Raw genomic sequence first — 19202 nt, 5'->3', positions numbered from 1 at the left:
TACTACTAAAGTACACATTCTACACACCGAACACTGTACACAATGCTACTGGAAGATCACACTAAACTTTGCCATGTGGAAAAGCAAGCATTCAGTTACACTTAGATTACACAGTAATAATGAACAATGAAAACCCCTTTCTTCAGTCCATACATATATTATCCGGAGGACTTTCTCTTTCCCTGGCTTTGATTCCAGTCACCTCTCCATTCACCAAGATTTCAACATTCTGGAAACTCCATCCACCAAGACATTCCCACAATTACAATCAGTTGGGGTTAAATCCTTCATGGAGTAATTATCTCTCTCCAGAACTGACACGTAGATCACATATTACCTCTTCCTGAACAATGAGGAAGACTGTTATCAGCCTAACTTTCTGGCACTTTCTCCTGGATGTCTCACAGACAAATTACCGCATATACTCGTTCATAAGCTGAATTTTTTTAGTAAAAAAGGGAAGCACCAGAGACGGGGGTCGGCTTATGAACGGGTATAGAGAGGGAGAGGTGGGACACAGCTCCTCCCCCAACAGAGGGAGCAAGGAGAGGCAGCACAGCCAGAAGGGAAGAGGCGGGGCCAGAGTCTCTCCGCTTCTGGCCATGCTGCTCTTCCCCCAGCCTCCGAAGCAGCTGCAGCTCCAGCTCCGGGGCTAGCAGGCTGCAGCCATGCCGCTCGGCCCCGCCCCCCAGAGTAGGCTGTGGCCATGCCGCCCGGGAGCACGCTGCGGCCGTGCCTCCTGGTCCAGCCCACTGGAACATGCTGCGGCCGTGCCGCCTGGTCTGGCCCGCCGGAGCAGGCTGCGGCTGCGCTGCCCAGCCTGCCGGAGCAGTTCCAGCCAGGCCAGAGACATCCTCCCCTGGCCCTCTCCAGATAAGGTGGGAAGGGATGGGATGGGGAGAGAGGGGGGTCCCGGGCTAGGGGTGGGGTCATGTGGGGGGTGGTCACAGGGGTTACTCCCCTGACCCCCAGCTTCTCCCCCCAAAAAACATTTCCCCACCAGTTGCTGTCCCGGCCCATCAGGGTAAGCAGCTGGCGCGCCGGGACACTTTTGTTTACTTAGGTTTACCTCCGTGCCTGCAGATGCTTGAGGTAAACAAACCATTTCGGCCCACCAGCGGCTTATCCTGATGTCCCGGGAGCCAAAGTTTGCTGACCTCTGAATTATAGGGTCGGCTTATGAACGGGTTATAAAAATTTTCCATTTTTACTTATCCATCTTGGGGGCATCAGCTTATAAGCGAACCGACTTATGATCGAGTATATACGGTAAGCTAAATACAAGTTACTTATTTACCTTCTTCAACTCTCCCATTTACCCCGCTTCTTTAACACAATTCACACCACCGCTCACTTACCCAGTCTTGCAACTTGAAGGAAATCTTTGACTCCTCCCTGACTTTATGCCATCACCTCCAAATCTTGCAGTTCTTTCCCTGACAACAGATCAAAAATCCATCCATTCTTCTCTGTCCTGGAAACTAAACACTTGTTCATGACCTGGTCCATTACCACAACTACTTCCTCTCTGTCTTTCTGTGAGTGGAGATGAGCCTCCCTGCCTAGTGGCTACAGTCTGCAGCACCACCTAGTGGTAATGGGGTAGGGTAGGGGAATGCAAGCCCTCCCATTCCATTGGTTTTCAACCCACGGACCCTCTTGAGCACCATAATGCAGGATTCCACTACCTGCAATCCAGCTAACATTCTTCCCGGGCCTCTTCCTACTGTTCTATCCCTCTCCTTAAGGCATGTCATGGCTGGCAGTTGTCCATGGCGATCTGGAATTGAGTCAGCAGAGGGGTGTGTGATCCATAATCAAGAGGAAGGTGTTTCCCAGTAGGTAATACCATAATACTACCCCTAGCCCTACGCTGGAAGCATTGGTGTAGAGTATGAACCATCCTGTGAAGTCATGGTGGAAGAAGACTAGTTCACTGCTCAGGAGGTCTTTCAAGGTCCTGAAGACTTAATCGCCAGCTTCAGACTAGGCGACCTTCTTGGGGCTACAGTTCTTCAGCAGGTCAGTGACAGGTGTGGCTATCATGGTAAAGCTGGGTATGAACCATCTATAGTAGCCAGCCAGACCCAGAAATTGTCTAACTTGCCTCTTTGTTGATGGGATAGGGCAGTCTGTCAAGGCCTGGACGTTCCTGATTAAAGGCCTAAGTTTGCCCCTTTCAATGGTCTTCCCAGATACATCAACTCATGAAACCCCAATCGGCACTTGTCTGGGTTTGCCATGAGGCTGGAAATCTCCAGAGCCTGTAAGACTGTCACTGTATGATCAAGGGATGTCTCCCAATAACCACTGTAAATGACTATATCATCTATGTAGGCTACTGCATACTGGCTGTGCAGTTACAGGATTGTGTCCTCAGCATTTGGAAGGTGGCTGCAGCCCTGTGAAGGCTGAAGGGCATAGTCTTGAAGTGATACAGGCCAAAAGGTGTTGCAAAGGACATTTTCACTCAAGACCCCTTGTTAGAGGAATCTGCCAGTAGCCTTTGGTCAGATCTGGGGTTGAGATGTATTGTTGTGGCCGTCAATCACTCTAACAACTAATTGACTCGGAGCATGGAATATGCATCAAATGTCAATGGGGGAGGCAACAAATGTGGATATCACATTTATCTTCCTAAAGTCTATACAAAACAGAGTCATTCCATCTGTCTTGGACACTAGGACAGTGGGGCTCTGCCAACCATTGTGAGATTCCTCTACCACCCTAAGGTCCAACATTGCCTGTAGCACCTGATGTACAGCGTCTCACATTTTCCTGGGCAGGGGATGGTGGCTTTCCCAGACCTTCACTTCACTAACTTCAGTAAATACTTCCTTAGTATAATACATGAGTTAGTTTTAAATACAAAAACATGTTTTGATAAACTTATTTTTTTCCTTATGTTGTCCAGCACATTTAAGTCATTTTTTTTTACTAATAAAAACAATTTTAAAATGCTGGGTTTGTACATTTTAATTGAATTTTACACTCTGTCTAAATGCAGCTTGAAACTAATCTTAAATAAAAATTATCTTCTACTAAATAAGAAATGCATTATTGACCATTTTCTAACATAATAGATGTAAAAATTAAGAATGTACATAAATATAAGTTAAACTCTAGAATTGCCTAAACAAATACCTATATAGTGTATCCTACTGATTAGCAAAAAGAAATATCAAATTTAGTATAAAAATTATATTTGATTGCATATCAACATGTTTTTATGGTTATCAACTAATGAGACTGAACCTTTATTTAGAAAAATAACTAAAAATTAAAAATGCAAAACAAGATTAAAAATCAATTACTTAAATCAAGGTTTCCTGCTTGCTGATTAAAATCAGTGATTTATCCTGGTCTCCCATGTTTCAAAGGAGATATTAGCTCCAGCAGAAGCCAGATATGTTTTTTTAATTCATTTCCTCAAGGTTCACATATATTCTCTTCAAAGAGACTGTCTAGGCAGTCCTCTCCTTTCCCTATATGAGTAGTATTTATTGTAGCCAGCATTTCATAAAGGAGCAGATACTATGACCTTGCTTTGCTCTTTTTTATATTTGTCAATGAGGAATAGTTTCTACACAAGACTATATTATTGAAGACTGAGGAGTTTAAGTGTGTAATATTCTTTTACTAAAATTCTGTCTGTGTTTGTACACTTGGAATAAGCACTTATGGCTCCAGCCATTATTATTATATGGAAAAAAATCTTTTTTATCATTCACAGACAAAAATGGTATTGTGCTGACACTACTGTGTGAGCTTTGTTCAGTTTGATTTTCTAATTAGCTATTCTTAGCTAGTTTAAATGTTAAATGCACAGCTGTGACTGGTGAGGTCCCAGCTGGCAGTAACCAGTGGTGCCTAATACTGAGCTTTGTTTCAAATAAACAAAGTTCACATATGCAAACATAACTGAGTTTAAATATCAGAAACTTTCCCTGTTCGGCTCGTAGATTCAAATGTGTAATAGCATCAATGTCTGCTCTCTGAATATGGCTGTGGACAATCATTCTTTAATGGAAACACATACACGCTACGTGATATTTTATATAATTTTTAAATGCTAAAATATTGTTTACAGCAGAGGGGAAAAAACAGATTTAATTTAGAAAGTACAATTAAAGTAATTTTCAGTAACAAGTTGTCAATTAATCTATAGTTATTTTATTTTTATCAATTCCTAAGCAAAGAACAGCTAGCACAATGGAGGAGGAGGGGCTACAGTAATACAAATAAGAAATAATAAAGAAGCATGTAGATGGCTGTATTTTTTTTATTATTATTATTTTCTAGTTTCCTAACTTTCCTGGTGTATTCTAAATCAGAGAAGCTTGTATTTGTTTAAATGCTGCACTGTGAAATGCAAGTTTTTCCATTGGGTGCCTGGGTGTTGCTGAACAAAACTGGGCCCTATTGTGTAAGCCAAAAGAGAAAACCATTCCTGATTCAAAATAAGCAACAGCTACAAACAGAATAGCGGCTAAGGGTCCAGAGAGTGTTCAGGAAAGTGTTATGATTTCAAGCACATTACATACTCAGAGGTGGTATATCATTTGAGTATGGGGAGGAAGGGTGGCATTATTCCATCATTTTGTCATTGTGAGGTGGGATGTGGAAAGGAGAAAATGGTGTGTGTATATGGGAACTATGGTCAACGTATGAATTTCTCTCCACATCCAAACCATCCTTCTATCCTATTTTGATGATGTCTCCCACCAGAGATCTTCAGAGGCTAGCATTTTGGGCACTTCCGTCCCACTATAGATGCACACAAAATACAGCAGTAGAAGAGTACAACAAGGATATGTGTCTGCTGTTCTGCCTCTTGTTCCCTTGTGGTACTTAATTTTTAAGCATCAATGAAATGAATACAGTCTGCTTTCTTTTTTTATTTAATTCTTGCCATTCAATTTCCTCCGGGTCACCCTATTTCCCAGGAGGATATACTCTTGTCCCAATTAATTTCATAAAGTAAGTTGAACTCTGGACCCTTTCATCTTTTTCCACAGATATTTAATCAGTCTTAAACAAAAACTGAAAGCACTTTTCTGGGTGTACTTTCTATTTTATAAGTCCATGTGCAGAAACCAACAAGGCCCTACCCTTGGATGCTATTCTTCATTGATTACTCAGTACTAACTTGTTTAGACCCTGAATTGCACCAATTTTTCCTCTTTTCATCCCTCTTTCCCATTCCCTTTTCTCACAAGCACCTCACTGCCTTCACCCAGCCTGTACAACTCCTAAAAATAAAACCAAGGACCAAAAGAATTTATGTTTTTACAGTATCACTGAATGTGTTTCTCTCAACAAGAATCTCACGTGACCGACTACCCTGCAGGTTTTGGTGCTACTCTTGGACAAGAAAGGAGACACCATTAAGATGTCATTAATTCCTATCCTGTCAGTGGAATTTATAATTAAATGCAAAAAATAATGTTAAAATGACATTAAACTTCCAACTTGACACAAAAAAAGAACTCAGCTAAACCTTCTACAGTACCCTTAACTCATGACCTGTTGTTCACTGTAGTTCATGTGAGGTGTAAAAAGTCACTGTTCTGAAAGCCATTCATTAGGCACACATTCAGGGAGCACCAGATTGGAGTCCTCTTGTCTTCTACAAATCTAAGACAAGTCATACGTAACATTATGCTGACATTCATTTTGTATGGAGGAACTGAAAATGGTTTGAGACAAGTGTTAGATGTTCAAAGAAAATGTTATTTGTACGGACTTCTGTGAGTACTTATATTTTATCTAATAATGAAGTTGGAGGTGCAGTACCTCTTTAGAAATACTGGGTGAAATCCTGTACTGACTGAAGACAATAGGAATTTTAATGTGGCCAGGATTTCACCCACTATATTATCAGCGGTTCTCAAACTATGGGGCAGGCCTTCCAAGGGTGATGCGGGAATGTGTCAAGGGAGGTGCGAGCTGTGTGCTTTTTTTTTTTTTTTAAGACCTCTGGCTGTCAGCCCTGGGTGGCTGGGGCTCATGTAGAAGGGCCATGCACACCCCAGAGGCGGGGAATAAAGGGGACAGCTGGAGCCCTGCCACCCAGGTTCAGGCTCTCCTTCCCCTCCACTCCCCAATTCCCTCAGCAGGAGGCAGCCCGGGCTCAGGTTCTCCTTCCCCCAGCCCCCAATCCCTCACCTGGAGGTGGCGGGGCTCTGGCAGCCCCGGTGTGGCAGCAGCAGCGCAGAAGTAAGGGTAGCAAAAGTGGCACTAAGTCTGCTGTGAAAAGTGATGACAAATACCACTTTTCACACTGTCTCTCTTACTTCTGCACTGCTGCTAGCATGACGCTACCTTCAGAGCTAGGCACCTGCCCAGCAGCCACTGCTCTCTGCTCTGTCTTCAGAGCTGGGTAGCAGTATATGTACTTGGGGGAGGACAGTAAATGACTACTGACACAAAGAAGGGGGGCTCAATCAAATACGTTTGAGAACCACTGCACTATATTAATCTTAGATGTATCACTATTTAATATGCATTCTTATTTGTATATCTGTTTTATTGAAAATGTAAAAAAAAAAAATTTTAAATCTAATTTCACTTTTTTAATCTCTAGACCTGTTTATAAAAATGGTTTTTCACTGCACAATTAAATAAAGCATTTTTAAACCCAAAAAAATGAAAAAAAACGAATTCTGTCATGTGTAACCATAATGAATTTGACCCACACTGAGCATCAGCAAGTTTGAACCTTAAATTTTCAGGTCCCAGCACAGATGTCTACTTCTTGAGCTAACGGAGTATCTGTTTTCTGCTACTACATATGGTAGGGTTACCATATTTCAGCAAGCAAAAAAGAGGACGGGAGGAGCCCCGCCCCTGCCCCTCCCACTTCCCGCCCCCCTCAGAACCCCCAACCCTCCCCCCGTTCCTTGTCCCCTGACTGCCCCCTCCTGGGACCCCTGCCCCTAACTGCCCCCCAGGACTCCACCCCCTACCTAAGCCTCCCTGCCTCTTGTCCCCTGACTGCCCCCTCCTGAGACCCTCCCCCCATCCTAACTGGCCCCCTAGGACCCTACCCCCTACCTGTACCCTGACTGCTCCAACCCTTATCCACACCCCTACCCCCAGACAGACCCCTGGGACTCCCACGCCCCATCCAACCACTCCCCACCCCCTGACAGCCCCCCCCAGAACTCCCGACCCATCTAAACCCCTCTGCTCCCTGTCCCCTGACTGCTCCGATCCCTCTCCCCACCCCTGCCCCCTGACAGCCCCCCCCAGAACTCCCAACCCCCCCCCGCTCCTTGTCCCCTAACTGCCCCCTCCTGGGACCCCTGCTCCTAACTGCCTTCCAGAACCCCACCCCCTACCTGTACCCTGACTGCCCAAAACCTTCTCCACCCCCCAAAAAAGCCCCCCCCCGAACTCCCGACCCCCCCCCCGTCTCTTGACTGCCCCCTCCAAAATCTCCCTGCCCCTTCTCCTGCCCCCTGGCCCCCTTACCCTGCCACTCAGAACATGGTGTTGGGCTCTGTGCGGAGCCGGACACGTGGCTGCGCTCCCCAGCGCAACACACAACCCGGTCCCTGCCCCCGCACAGTGCTGCCGGAGCGGGGCGTTGGGCAGCAGGGGAGGAGGAGCTGCCGAGGCCCGATGCAAACGGCCCGGCAGGCCGGCCGGCTCAGAATGCGGGGGGGGCGGGGAGGAGGAGCTCTACAGCTGCTCCGGAGTCCAGCCCGGCAAGCTGTGGGGGAAGGGCTCTGGCTGCCAGAGCCCCTTGCGAGCGGCTGAATTTCCTGCAGCCCTCCCAGCCGCACCTCGATCTGCATGGGGGGGAAATCCCGGACATTTTTAGTGATTTACAAATTCCCCCCCGGACGCTATTTTTAACACAAAAAGCAGGACATGTCCGGGTAAATCCGGACGAATGGTAACCCTAACATATGGACAAGCTGCCAGAGGGATACTTTATGTACAAATTTGCCAGTGGCTCACATGACTATTTGCTGGACAGCAGTAGAAGTATTAGAAATTAGGAATCTTAAATTCTGTTCCAGGGTTTCAGAGGATTGTGATCTATTGGCTACAGCATTAGCTGCAGCCATCATAGCCAAGCCCATATTTCACGCATTCACTTGGAAATACAATGTGGCTGAGAGGACAAGAGATTAGTCTGAGATATTAGAGATACAGGATATATTGCCAGCTTTGCTTGCAGTAACCTTGTGAATTCTCTGTCAATTTATTTGTAAAAGAGAGGAATGATATTGGACTGCTTCTGCAGGTAGGGCTTGAGGCCTTGTCAATAAGGTATCTGTAGTGCACTGAAATATAAACCACAGTCAGTAGATTTGATACCAAATTGGGTAGACTTCTGGTGCCTAATTCAGGGCACTTTTTCTTTAGGCCACAGGTTATTTGGACAGGGGTTGGACTGATGATCTATGGAACATTGCCTGACTTAGCAGAGCAGTGGAACAAACAGCCTAATTTAGCTGAAATGCAGATTTCCCACAAAATCCATACATTTGAGAACTCTATTCTGAAATGGCAAGTGAGAAAGGAATATCTGGGGATATGGAAATTATGACAGGAAGGAAGTGATCATATTAAGGTTCTGGGTTCTAAGAAGATTAAACCACCAGACAGAACCAATGAGTGCAGCAGGTCAGAATGGGGCAATCGGTGGGAAGATATTTTATATGGAAATTTATTTTAAGAGGAGGTAATAGGGGGTCACATGATGCACTACAGCACCTATAATGTCTCCAGAAGCTTCCATCAGCAATCTTATAACATCCTTATTTCAAGTACTAATTCCCCCCTCCCCCTCAACTAATGAAAATCACATATACATCTCGCTAAACCTTCTCTTAGAGCATTCAGAAAGGCATTTCTATTAATTTAATATCAAAACTAGCAACTCTAAAAGAGTGGGAACAGCTCTAGAAAAGAGTCAAGATGGCAGAGCTATGCAGTATGTAAAATCCAATGATCTGGCCTCCAAGATTATACAGGAAGTTAACTCAAATTTGACTACAGTAATGACTCAAGAAATGAAAAAGTCTCTGCTGTCCTTCTTAGACTGGAAGAGTAGATCTTAGGAAAAACTTTATAACTATAAGGATAGTTAAGTACTGGAAAATGTTTTTTTCTGAATGGATTCCAAAACTACTGGATCTACAGGTAAAAAGAATGTTAAAATAACAAAGCTTATTGGGCACAAAACAGCCTTCACCCCTGATATGTAGTGATCCTCCTTCAGAAATGTAAAGATAGACAATCAGTTTTATAAGCTACAATAGAAAAGAGAGATCTTACTTACTCGGATAAAAACTTGTCATTTTTCTAGGATTTTTCCTCCCTCTCACAGCAGCACATAACTGCATTCCACCCAACAAGAAAGCTACTTCAAAATCAGCTAGTTATAACTTAAGATTCAAGAACCTTCACGATCTTTGAAGAAATGCAAAGCTTTATGTTTAAAAATTCTGAGGAAGCTTTACAATTTGGAAACTCAGATTAAAAATATCTTAACTCTAAAAACCTTAAAACATTATTTTGTGTTAAATTAATGCTACTATATAATTAAATGGCAAATTTATTTGTTAAATGAAAGATATTTAAATAATTCATTTTTTTTCTTATTTGATGTATATTGATATATATGACCGTAGTTTGTGATTATATGTTAGTTAATAGAGTTCATTTCATAATGTTAATAATATGAAAACCTAAATTTTGGGTACTGATTGAGAGAAGCCTACACTCTCCACATAATCTACCGTCTCTGTACACTTAAGTGAGCATATATGAAATCCATTATGATCCTTTACCTGTAGATAGGCTCCCTGATCATTCTCAATGTCCTTTTCTTTCAGTATGAATCTGATACTTCTAATTATTGGTCCTTATACCTGACTAAGAATACTAAAGAGGGGTAAACTTAGGCTCCTACACTCATTCAAGGACATATCTTATCTTACTGATTAATGGCTAACTAACACAATCTGTTTTAAAAGAATGTCATAATTCAGAATTTTCCATTGTTTATTTTATTTAATATTAACCAATGTTATTGAACTTAAGAAGTTCCCCCTGAAAGAAATAGAATGAGGGTGAGAAAAAGGGAAGGGAGAATATTATCTGTTAGTTTGCCACATTATATTACCATTGTCAGCACGGAACCACTATATGAGTATTACTGTGCAGATCCTATTGATTCAGTGATGGTCTTTAATGATTGGACTTTTTTTCTGTCTTTAGCTGTGATGATTTAAGAATAAATCTACTCACATTGCCCTCAACAGGATATTGTATTGTACATGTGATAATGTGAGTTTATGAACGAGTCATCCCACTACACTACCTGTTTATTATAAAAAAAGAACTAAATAGCATATGAAGCAATTTTATATGGTACAGAATGAGATCAAGAATCAGCTTGTTGAGATGCCTAAGACAGACGACATAAGGGTTAACCTCCAAACTGGAGATTTTATAAATGGGCGTTTGTAATTCAATATGTTTAGAACTGGTTATATTTTACAGAAATTCAAATCAACAGCTCCACATTGCAAAGCAGCAAAGAAATATATTACTTCCCTATTATTCTTTCTAACTTAGTATGTGGCAAAGACATTTTTATTTCAGCAGGAGATCTCACAAAATCCCAACCTAGGGACTATTCTGCAAATTTAGGGAAGGACTGTAATGTTCTTTGCCACAGTGCGTGAATTATCATTGTCCTTGTGGATATATGACCTACAAGGCTTTACTCCACAAAAGGAAAACAGTATGTTTAAAAGATGAGATGCCAAAGGACTGTGGGCTATTAGAAATTTTTCCAGGGCAGACACTACTATGGTACTTTCTTTGAACAATACCTTCTCAGGTATTCTATATGTAGCTACAAATTAGAATTTCCTAGACATATTTAAAAGGAGACACACCACAAGTGGAGAAGAACCATTTAGAATGTATAACCCAGATAATACCCTATCTCTATTGCACATCTTCGTTAGTCTATATTCTGGACTCCAGATATTAAAATTCCTTGTATGGATAATCATTGACAAAAACTGTTTGAAAATCCTTTGAAGTGTCTATTTGCAACAATTACAAAGAAATGCTTTGTGTGACATAGATTTTTCTATTTTCATTCAGTTTTCAACCAAATAAATCCAGATTGATATTTAAGATGGTGTAAATACAACTATTAATCAGACTCTCTCAGCATTACTTATGGAGCTGTCAATATACACACCGGGCATTGATCCACCTTATTATATGTTCTAAGTTGGTAATTCACACAGGCGAGCCATATAACTTTCACTCACCTATGTCAGTGGTTTTCAATCTTTTTTCATTTATGGACCCCTAAAAAATGTCGAATGGACGTGAGTACCCCTTTGGGAATTTTAAAAACAGTCTGCGGATCCCCAGGGGTCCATGCACCACAGATTGAAAACCACTGTTCTATCGTAACGACAACCTTTCGTGGACTCCTTAGACATAGTCTGAGGACCCCCAGGGGTCCGCGGACCACAGGTGGACAATCACTGACCTAGGTGAACAGTCACTGACATGAGCAGTCTCACTGACTTTAATGGGACTACTGTGTCAGTAAGTGCTCACCAACATGAATGAGGATTGCAAGATCTAGCCCTCAGTGTTTAACCCTTTATTATACATGCTGGCCCACATCCCTAGCTAGTAAAAATGAGCACAGCTTCATTACAGCCAATTGATTTTTAATTACTATCTTTAATATTAATAATTTGTAAAATGAAAGACCAAATTAAGCACAGTGAGTGCCAAAGTGGCCTTTCCTGCACAGGGGAATAAAGGCATGGCAGGTAGTAATGCAGAGGGCAGAAAAGCAGCCTCCACAGAGCTACTACACCATTTGCCATGGGAACTGGGCAAAACCTGGGGGGACAGACACTGTGATAGATAGGGGCTAACTCAAGGTACAGAGGAAAGATTGAAAAAAAATGGGTTTGTTTAGTCTGGAGAAGAAAAGATTGAGTGGGGCTGTAACAGTTTTCAAGTACATAAAAGGTTGTTACAAGGAGAAGGGTGGAAAATTGTTCTCATTAACCTCTGAGGATAGGACAAGAATCAACGGGCTTAAATTGCAGCACGGGAGGTTTAGGCTATACATTAGGAAAAACTTCCTAACTGTCAGGGTAGTAAAGCACTGGTACAAATTGCCTAGAGAGGTTGTGGAATCACTGTCATTGGTGGGTTTTAAGAACAGGTTAGACAAAAACTTTTTAGGAATTGTCAAGTTATTACTGAGTCCTACCTTGAGTGCAGGTGACTGGACTAGATGACCTATTGAGGTCCCTTCCAGTCGTACACTTCTATTATTCTACTCCCCCAACTACAAAGAAGGGGAAAATCAGACAGTAGATTGTGATTTGGAGTTAGACTCGGTTTACAGGGTTACTCATGGGATAGTGCAGTGACATGCTGCCCCACGCATGCGGCTTGTAGCAACTAGCAAAGTCACAATGTAATATAGAGTTTTCCTTTACTTCAGCTATCTCATAAACATTTGGTATTTCTGATTTCCATGCAACTTTTTTTGTTTTGTCTGTTATCTTGAAAGCCATTTTTTTTAGTAGATGATAATTGCACTGGCACTAAATCAAAGACTGTAATTACATGGGCCAAAGTAATGAAGGTTTATATTAATTCCTGACCAAGTGCAAAATGAACTGCTAGATCAAGTGGAGTTAACAATAATGGTTCTGTGATTACTTTAATGACTAGACTATTGTTATTTCTTTAGCCCTGACTATTTAAAAACTAGTCTACTCCCTTTCCCCTCCTGAGGTTGTTGTAAATTGTTTTTGTGAGTTTAAAAGCACTGTTACATTTATACGTTTTTTTCTAACTATTCAATGGCAGCATATTGATCACCCAATAATTTACTTGTGTCCCATATTCTAGGCAGTGCCATTATATGGAGAAGAATCTATTTAGATAAGAGAATATTAAACACATATATTAAGGAAAATGCAACCTCCCAACTTTGTGTTGCTTTGCATTCGTTAATATTCTATACATGAAATATTAATTGCCCAACAAAACTCAAGAAAGAGAAGATGAAGATTGCTTTAGTTCACAAAACTATATATATATGACTACAATAAGTATTTGCTACATCCTATACTACTCATAGCTTTATTATCGTGTTTCCAATTCTCACTATTTTATTATGAGACTTGTCACATTTGATATTTGCTTTATAATGCTCTTGTTCCTGGAGTCATGGAATCCCAGCTTTCTTTTAAAAAATTGTAATTTTTTAGTCCTTAGGGTTGCAGAATAAAGTTTGAAAATGTGACCCAAGTGTACCCTAAAGGCTTAAAAACCAGAAGCCAAGCAAAAAGAACCTCAAATTTACCATTAAAATGACCCCCCGTAATTATTTTAAGCTAGTTTCATGATTTTGGGGAGTCCGACTCATGGTTTTTGACCATTTTAGTTGGCAATATCATATTTATGCTTTGTGGTTACTTCAGTCACTGCAGATCAGAAAGCACATTATCTCTTGATTTCTAGTGCATCTGGTAATATATATATGCTCTTCCTTATGAATTTCTCAGTTTTCCATCATATTATCTACCAATCAATCACATCTTATGAATAACAAATTATTTCATGGGAAATTCTTTAATTCTGTCTTAAAATCCAAATTTGAAAAAATCTCACCTCAATTTCCAAAGAAAAAAATGTCTAAAGATTCAATTTTATCCTCATTGAATAAAATTTAGCGGTTTTCTGCAGTCTGCTAAACGCACATTGTAAATGCCAAAATGCATACCTCCTCATCTAGATTACGTTTTATTTACATTAAGGCTGAAACAATTTTAAAACATTTCTTTTCTAAGATAGGGTTATGTTTGTCTCAGATCAGTGCACTTGTGTATTTCTGGCCAGAAGTGTGGGATGTAAAAGACTAGATACTGTACCTACCTGGAGATTTCTTTAAAAAGAAAGCATTTGTTTTATCCATGTAGACATATGAAAATGAGGGAAGCATCCCAACAGGCCTTGTGGAAGGCATTTCACGCATGCATTAGAAGATAATCACTAGTGAAATACTGTGTATTACTCTGGTGTCCACACTTGGAAAAACATGTTAAAAACTGGAGCATATTTTAGAGAAGAGCTACAAAAATTATTTGAGGTCTGAAAAATATACCTCACAATAGAGGATGACAATCTATTCAATTCATCAAAGGAAATAAGGAGGCAAACTTGATCACAGTCTGCAAGTACCTACACAGTCAGAAGATAGCTGATATTATTAAACTAGCCGAGAGAGGCATTTATAAATGAAATGGCTTGAAAACTAGAAAAATTCAAATTTGAAATAAGATGCAATTTTTAACAATGAGGGTCATAACTCATAACAAATTACTCATGAGAATTCATCATCACTTGGAGTCTTAAAACTGAAACTGAATGTCTTTCTAAAAGAAAAGATGTAATTCAACCACAAAGTTATTAGACTCAATAGTATTCACTTAATAAATAGGGTTCACTTATGTAGGAGAGAAGAACAGTTTCCTTCACTCCAGGAATTACTGGATGAAACTTTATGACCTGTGTTGTGCCGGAGGTCAGACTAGATGATCATAGGGAGCCTTTCTAACCTTACACTTTAGGACTTTATTACATATTTAATTCAAACTCAAAAGATGCCTTTTAGCACAGCAACTGATTGTGGAAAAGAAATTCAAATCACTTCAACAAAATCTAACTAATGCCCCCACCCTCCAAAAAAAGTTCAAGCTGAATAAATTCAATTGCAACATTTACAAGCAAACGAATTACTGCACACTTCATAGACTTAATATTTTTCTTCGGTTTTAGAACCAAATGGATCCAGACCTACATTTAAGATGTTCTATATGTGATTATCAATCACCCTCAGTCATACACTGTTTGTAGAGCTGTTTTTATATACCCAATTTTGGGCACTAAGTCACCTTTTCACATTGGCCATTCATTCAGTTTTTAAACCATTATTGCACGCAGTTGGATGGGACCAACTCAATTGTATTGATTAGACACAATGCCTTTAGTGGGCAAGAGGATTATCCTAGGTCTATTAAATATACCAATGAAGCCCACATTACTTATGTGGCAACATTAAGCCTATAGCTGCCTTGAGGTACATGAATCTCAAAATTCTGGCTGAATTAAATAAGCTTCACAACTCTCCTTTTCCCTCCCTTGCAACAGTACATGCAAACATGCCCAGTTTTCTAACTGATAACTGGTTCAACATCAGACATTTGAATTCTGTAGCATCCATATGAATGGTCTGTTCCTTTAGGCCTCCTGTACCTCTGAGTAGCACAGGGGCTGTGAGATGACGTGATCAGGACTGTAATGCACATGAATTATTCATTGCTGCATGAAGTTCCGAGCTCACAATTTAGTGCTCCCCCATATAACAGATCACAAATGAGTTGGTTTCACTATAAAATCTTTCCACCATTAATAAAACAAACCTTGTCAACTGAATTTCCTACAGCTGTGCAACTAATGTTCAAAATATGTATGTCTAAATTAGGATCTACACTTGAGCATTAAAATTGGTATTTGAGGGGGTATATAAGTGCCTATTTTAAGAACACAGTTTGGACACTGGACCCAACTATAAGGCCACACCTTCTAACTATAAGGTTAGAAGCCACACCTGTAGTGCTACCAAGCAGCTGACATCTCCAGGCTACCACCCAGCAGCAGCTTAACTAGCTTGCGTGCCACTTCCCATGAACCCACTGAGAACACAGCCCATGGGCAGTTCCACCTCAGCAATTTGACAAACAGCAGCCCCATGGCTCCTGATTGTCTCCCTGCCAGATATAAACCCAAGGAGCATTCCAGTAACTGTCCAGGATACAGTGTGGATCTCTGGGGCTGCCATGATTGTTCTTTGCTCTTGAACTCCTGGCTTGATTTGGACTTTGCCTCCTGACTTGGAACCTGAAACCTGACTCAGACTCAGACCCTTAGTATTGGCCCTGGCTTGGACCTGACAATGAACTCCTCTGCTACTTCCGGCCTCAGGTTTGTCCTTTCCTCTGACTGCCCTTATTGGGATCCTGACTCCAACCCTCAGGTCCCCTCTAATGCCCCAGAGCCACGGGGAAGCTGACATATAACTGACTCCTGGAGGATTCCTCAGGAATCACAGGTGGCACAAAGCCAAAGTAGCAGCTCTACACCACTACCCTCCCAACATCCCATGTAAGAGTTCATTCTAGGAGAAATTGAGCATGGCCAGCAAGTTCCTATATCCAATAACTCCCCAGGTGCCTGACTGGCTCCTTGGAATTACGGGCAACTGTGCATACGTTACAGAAGCTTTGAGGCTACTGTAAATTATACTAGAAACCAGCCTAGTCAGCTAGTCAGCTAGTAGCCTAGTCAGCTACCTCTGCCCCGGTCTTTATGTTGTTGCTATGAATGTATCTCAGTTGCAACAGAGGATCTAGACCTCTAATTTAGGTATCCAAGTTCTTAAGATGGTTGTCTTTCTTGTGAATCCTAAGAGGTGCTGGAGTCTTTTACTTTTTCTCTCACTCTCTCAATCTTTGAGTACATTAACAGTTACTAATGGAGTTCAAAATGACTCTTTAAATCAATCATGTGAAATGTTAAAATAGTTTACATATATGACCTTCGAAGCAATATTAAAAACATGAAGTATTATTTCATTAGTTTGCACAATATCCAGAAATTATAGTTTGTTTGATGCAGGGCTATTACACAGAATCTTATCAACAGAAACCATTATATAAGCCTCTGATTTCAATCTAGAAATCCTGACCAAGTTTTCTATTCTGTAGTCCCATCTTTCCATATACTAGTTCCATAGGAGAAGCAACTGAGGGTAACGGGTACATTAAATTCCTCTACCTCAATTCTGTATCCTTCCTCATGTCCAATATTCTCTCCAGGCCAGCCAGCAGAATCCATTAATTGAACGGATTAGTCCTGAACCACAGGTGACAATGCATATGTAAATCATTATATAAACGACAGCTTGTTGAAAAATTTTGTTCTGCCTTTGAGTCATCATGGTGTTACTAAACAGAGACATTCCTAGATATCATGTGTCAAGAGCACATGATGCACTCAAGTAATTAAATTTCATTATGAATTCTCAGGTCTCTGCGGCCAGTTTGCTAAAAATGATACTGGCTCTAGCACTGGCTCTGTTTCTGTACGAAGTTTAGTTTTACTGTGTTTTGTGGCTGTATTTTATTTCATTCAGACTTTAAACTTTTACACTGTTACCAGTTTGGTTAGCAGTCTGTCTTGTTACAAACTTTTCTGATTCATACCTTATATATAATATAACACAAACGAATGAAATAATACTTCATGTTTTTAATATTGCTTCGAAGGTCATATATGTAAACACTCTGTCTTGTTACAAACTTTTCTTATATATAAGGTATGAATCAGAAAAGTTTGTAACAAGACAGAGTGTTTACATATATGACCTTCGAAGCAATATTAAAAACATGAAGTATTATTTCATTCGTTTGTGTTATATTATATATAAGGTATGAATCAGAAAAGTTTGTAACAAGACAGACTGCTAACCAAACAAGTTTTATATTTATATATATATATATATATATAAATAAAAAAACAGGACATCCTCTATTCCCCTAGCTAACAGAATAATTTATAATAGATGACATACCAGCATCATGAAATTGGGAATAAGATGAGGTAGAATATTAATGAAATCTCTGTATGTAAAATTGTCCATCTGATCACATTTATCTCTCTGCTACATTCATTTGCACTCAGCTAGGACTTCAATTTCTAACAGCCAAGCTATCATACATTGTGATCCCTCTGCTGGATCATGAAACATCTAATTCAAAGCAGGAACAAGCGTAAGAAAAGTAGAGAACATCTACATGAAAGAACAGCTTTTATGCTCGGAGTTTCTATCTACAAAGTATTTCCAATTATTGTTATTGTGTATTTAACACAACAACAAAAACAATTTTTAAAAATTTAGATATTAGGTCACCATTTAACTTAAATACATTTCAAGTTCATTAAGAAATAAGACTTATCCAGATATTACAAAAATTACCATAAAACTCAGCAAACCTTACTTCTGGTAGAGGACTGGCCGGTTTGGTGAGGATTCCTCCCACATAAACAACATTTGGTAGCGTGGGTCTTGGAAACTCTAGTGCTATATCTGTACACAGCATCCACAGGCTGGAGTCATGAACCAAATCATGCATCGACCGCTCTGGCAGCACTTTGTGTTTCTGCATTATCATTTCATATTTCGGCAGAACCAAAAAATTGACTCCTAATCTTGAAACCAGATAAATAACAGTGTTTTTAATCCTGTCTAGAAAGTTCATATGATCTGTGAGAAGTGAGTTAAATTCTGGAACGTAAGATAAAGGAGCCGGAGCACCTACTTCTGCTGGATACCAAAGGCCAGTGGAAAAAACAGCATATTTAACGCCTAAAAGGTGAGCTATAACAAACCCACACATCTCATTAGGATCCACTAGCAAGAGGTCAAATTTTTCCTGTTTCAAGGCATGCATTAGGTTCTGGTTGCCCACAATCATGTCACAGTTCTTAGAATAATGATCCAGGATGTCAAATAGTTCCAGTGCTGTCAGTCTTCCAGAGAAAATACTCCTCATTTTGGACTGAAGAAAATCATCCGAGGTGCTGCTATTAAAGATCCCTGGGTAACGTTGGAGTCTATAGTGATTAGATGGAGGGATGTGTCTGCCCTCAGAGAGGAGGAACACTGTCTGGTGACCTTGCTCATGCAAGGCTGAGGCCAGGGCCTTGAAAATATACAGATGGCTTTCAAACATAATTGGCGGCACAACAACGATTTTGGCAGCCCTTGCTATCCCGACAGCGCCCCACAGGAGAATGAAAACTGGAGTGTAAGACTTCATAGCTGAAATGACAAAAGAAAAAAAAATATTTCAACAGATTTCAATCCCACCTGTTGTTTAGAGTTTGATAAACAAACATTACTTGATAACATTTTCAAGTCTTTGCCAGGATAACCTTTAGTATCATTTTATCCCAAAGTCTTTTTAGTAGCATTCACTGGGAACAAGATAGCTACTTAGTTAAAAAGAAGCAGGTGTTGTGTTTAGTTTCTTGTTGGGCTTTAATTTTTTTCT

The 19202-nt window shown here is 40.4% G+C and overlaps 1 protein-coding gene across 1 annotated transcript in view; it reads right to left on the bottom strand.

Annotated features, from left to right (window-relative positions):
- UGT8 (UDP glycosyltransferase 8) overlaps positions 1 to 18968 on the bottom strand; it is a 44310-nt gene extending 25342 nt beyond the window's left edge. The window contains exon 1 of the mRNA XM_065405658.1: positions 18147 to 18968. Coding sequence (XP_065261730.1) covers positions 18147 to 18968 — 822 coding nt within the window. The remainder of the gene's footprint in view (positions 1 to 18146) is intronic.
- Positions 18969 to 19202: the final 234 nt, after the last annotated feature.

Source organism: Emys orbicularis, chromosome 5 (genome assembly GCF_028017835.1).
Source record: "Emys orbicularis isolate rEmyOrb1 chromosome 5, rEmyOrb1.hap1, whole genome shotgun sequence".
In the NCBI taxonomy this organism is placed as follows: Eukaryota; Metazoa; Chordata; order Testudines; family Emydidae; genus Emys; species Emys orbicularis.
This window is presented reverse-complemented; position numbering and strand designations above follow the sequence as displayed.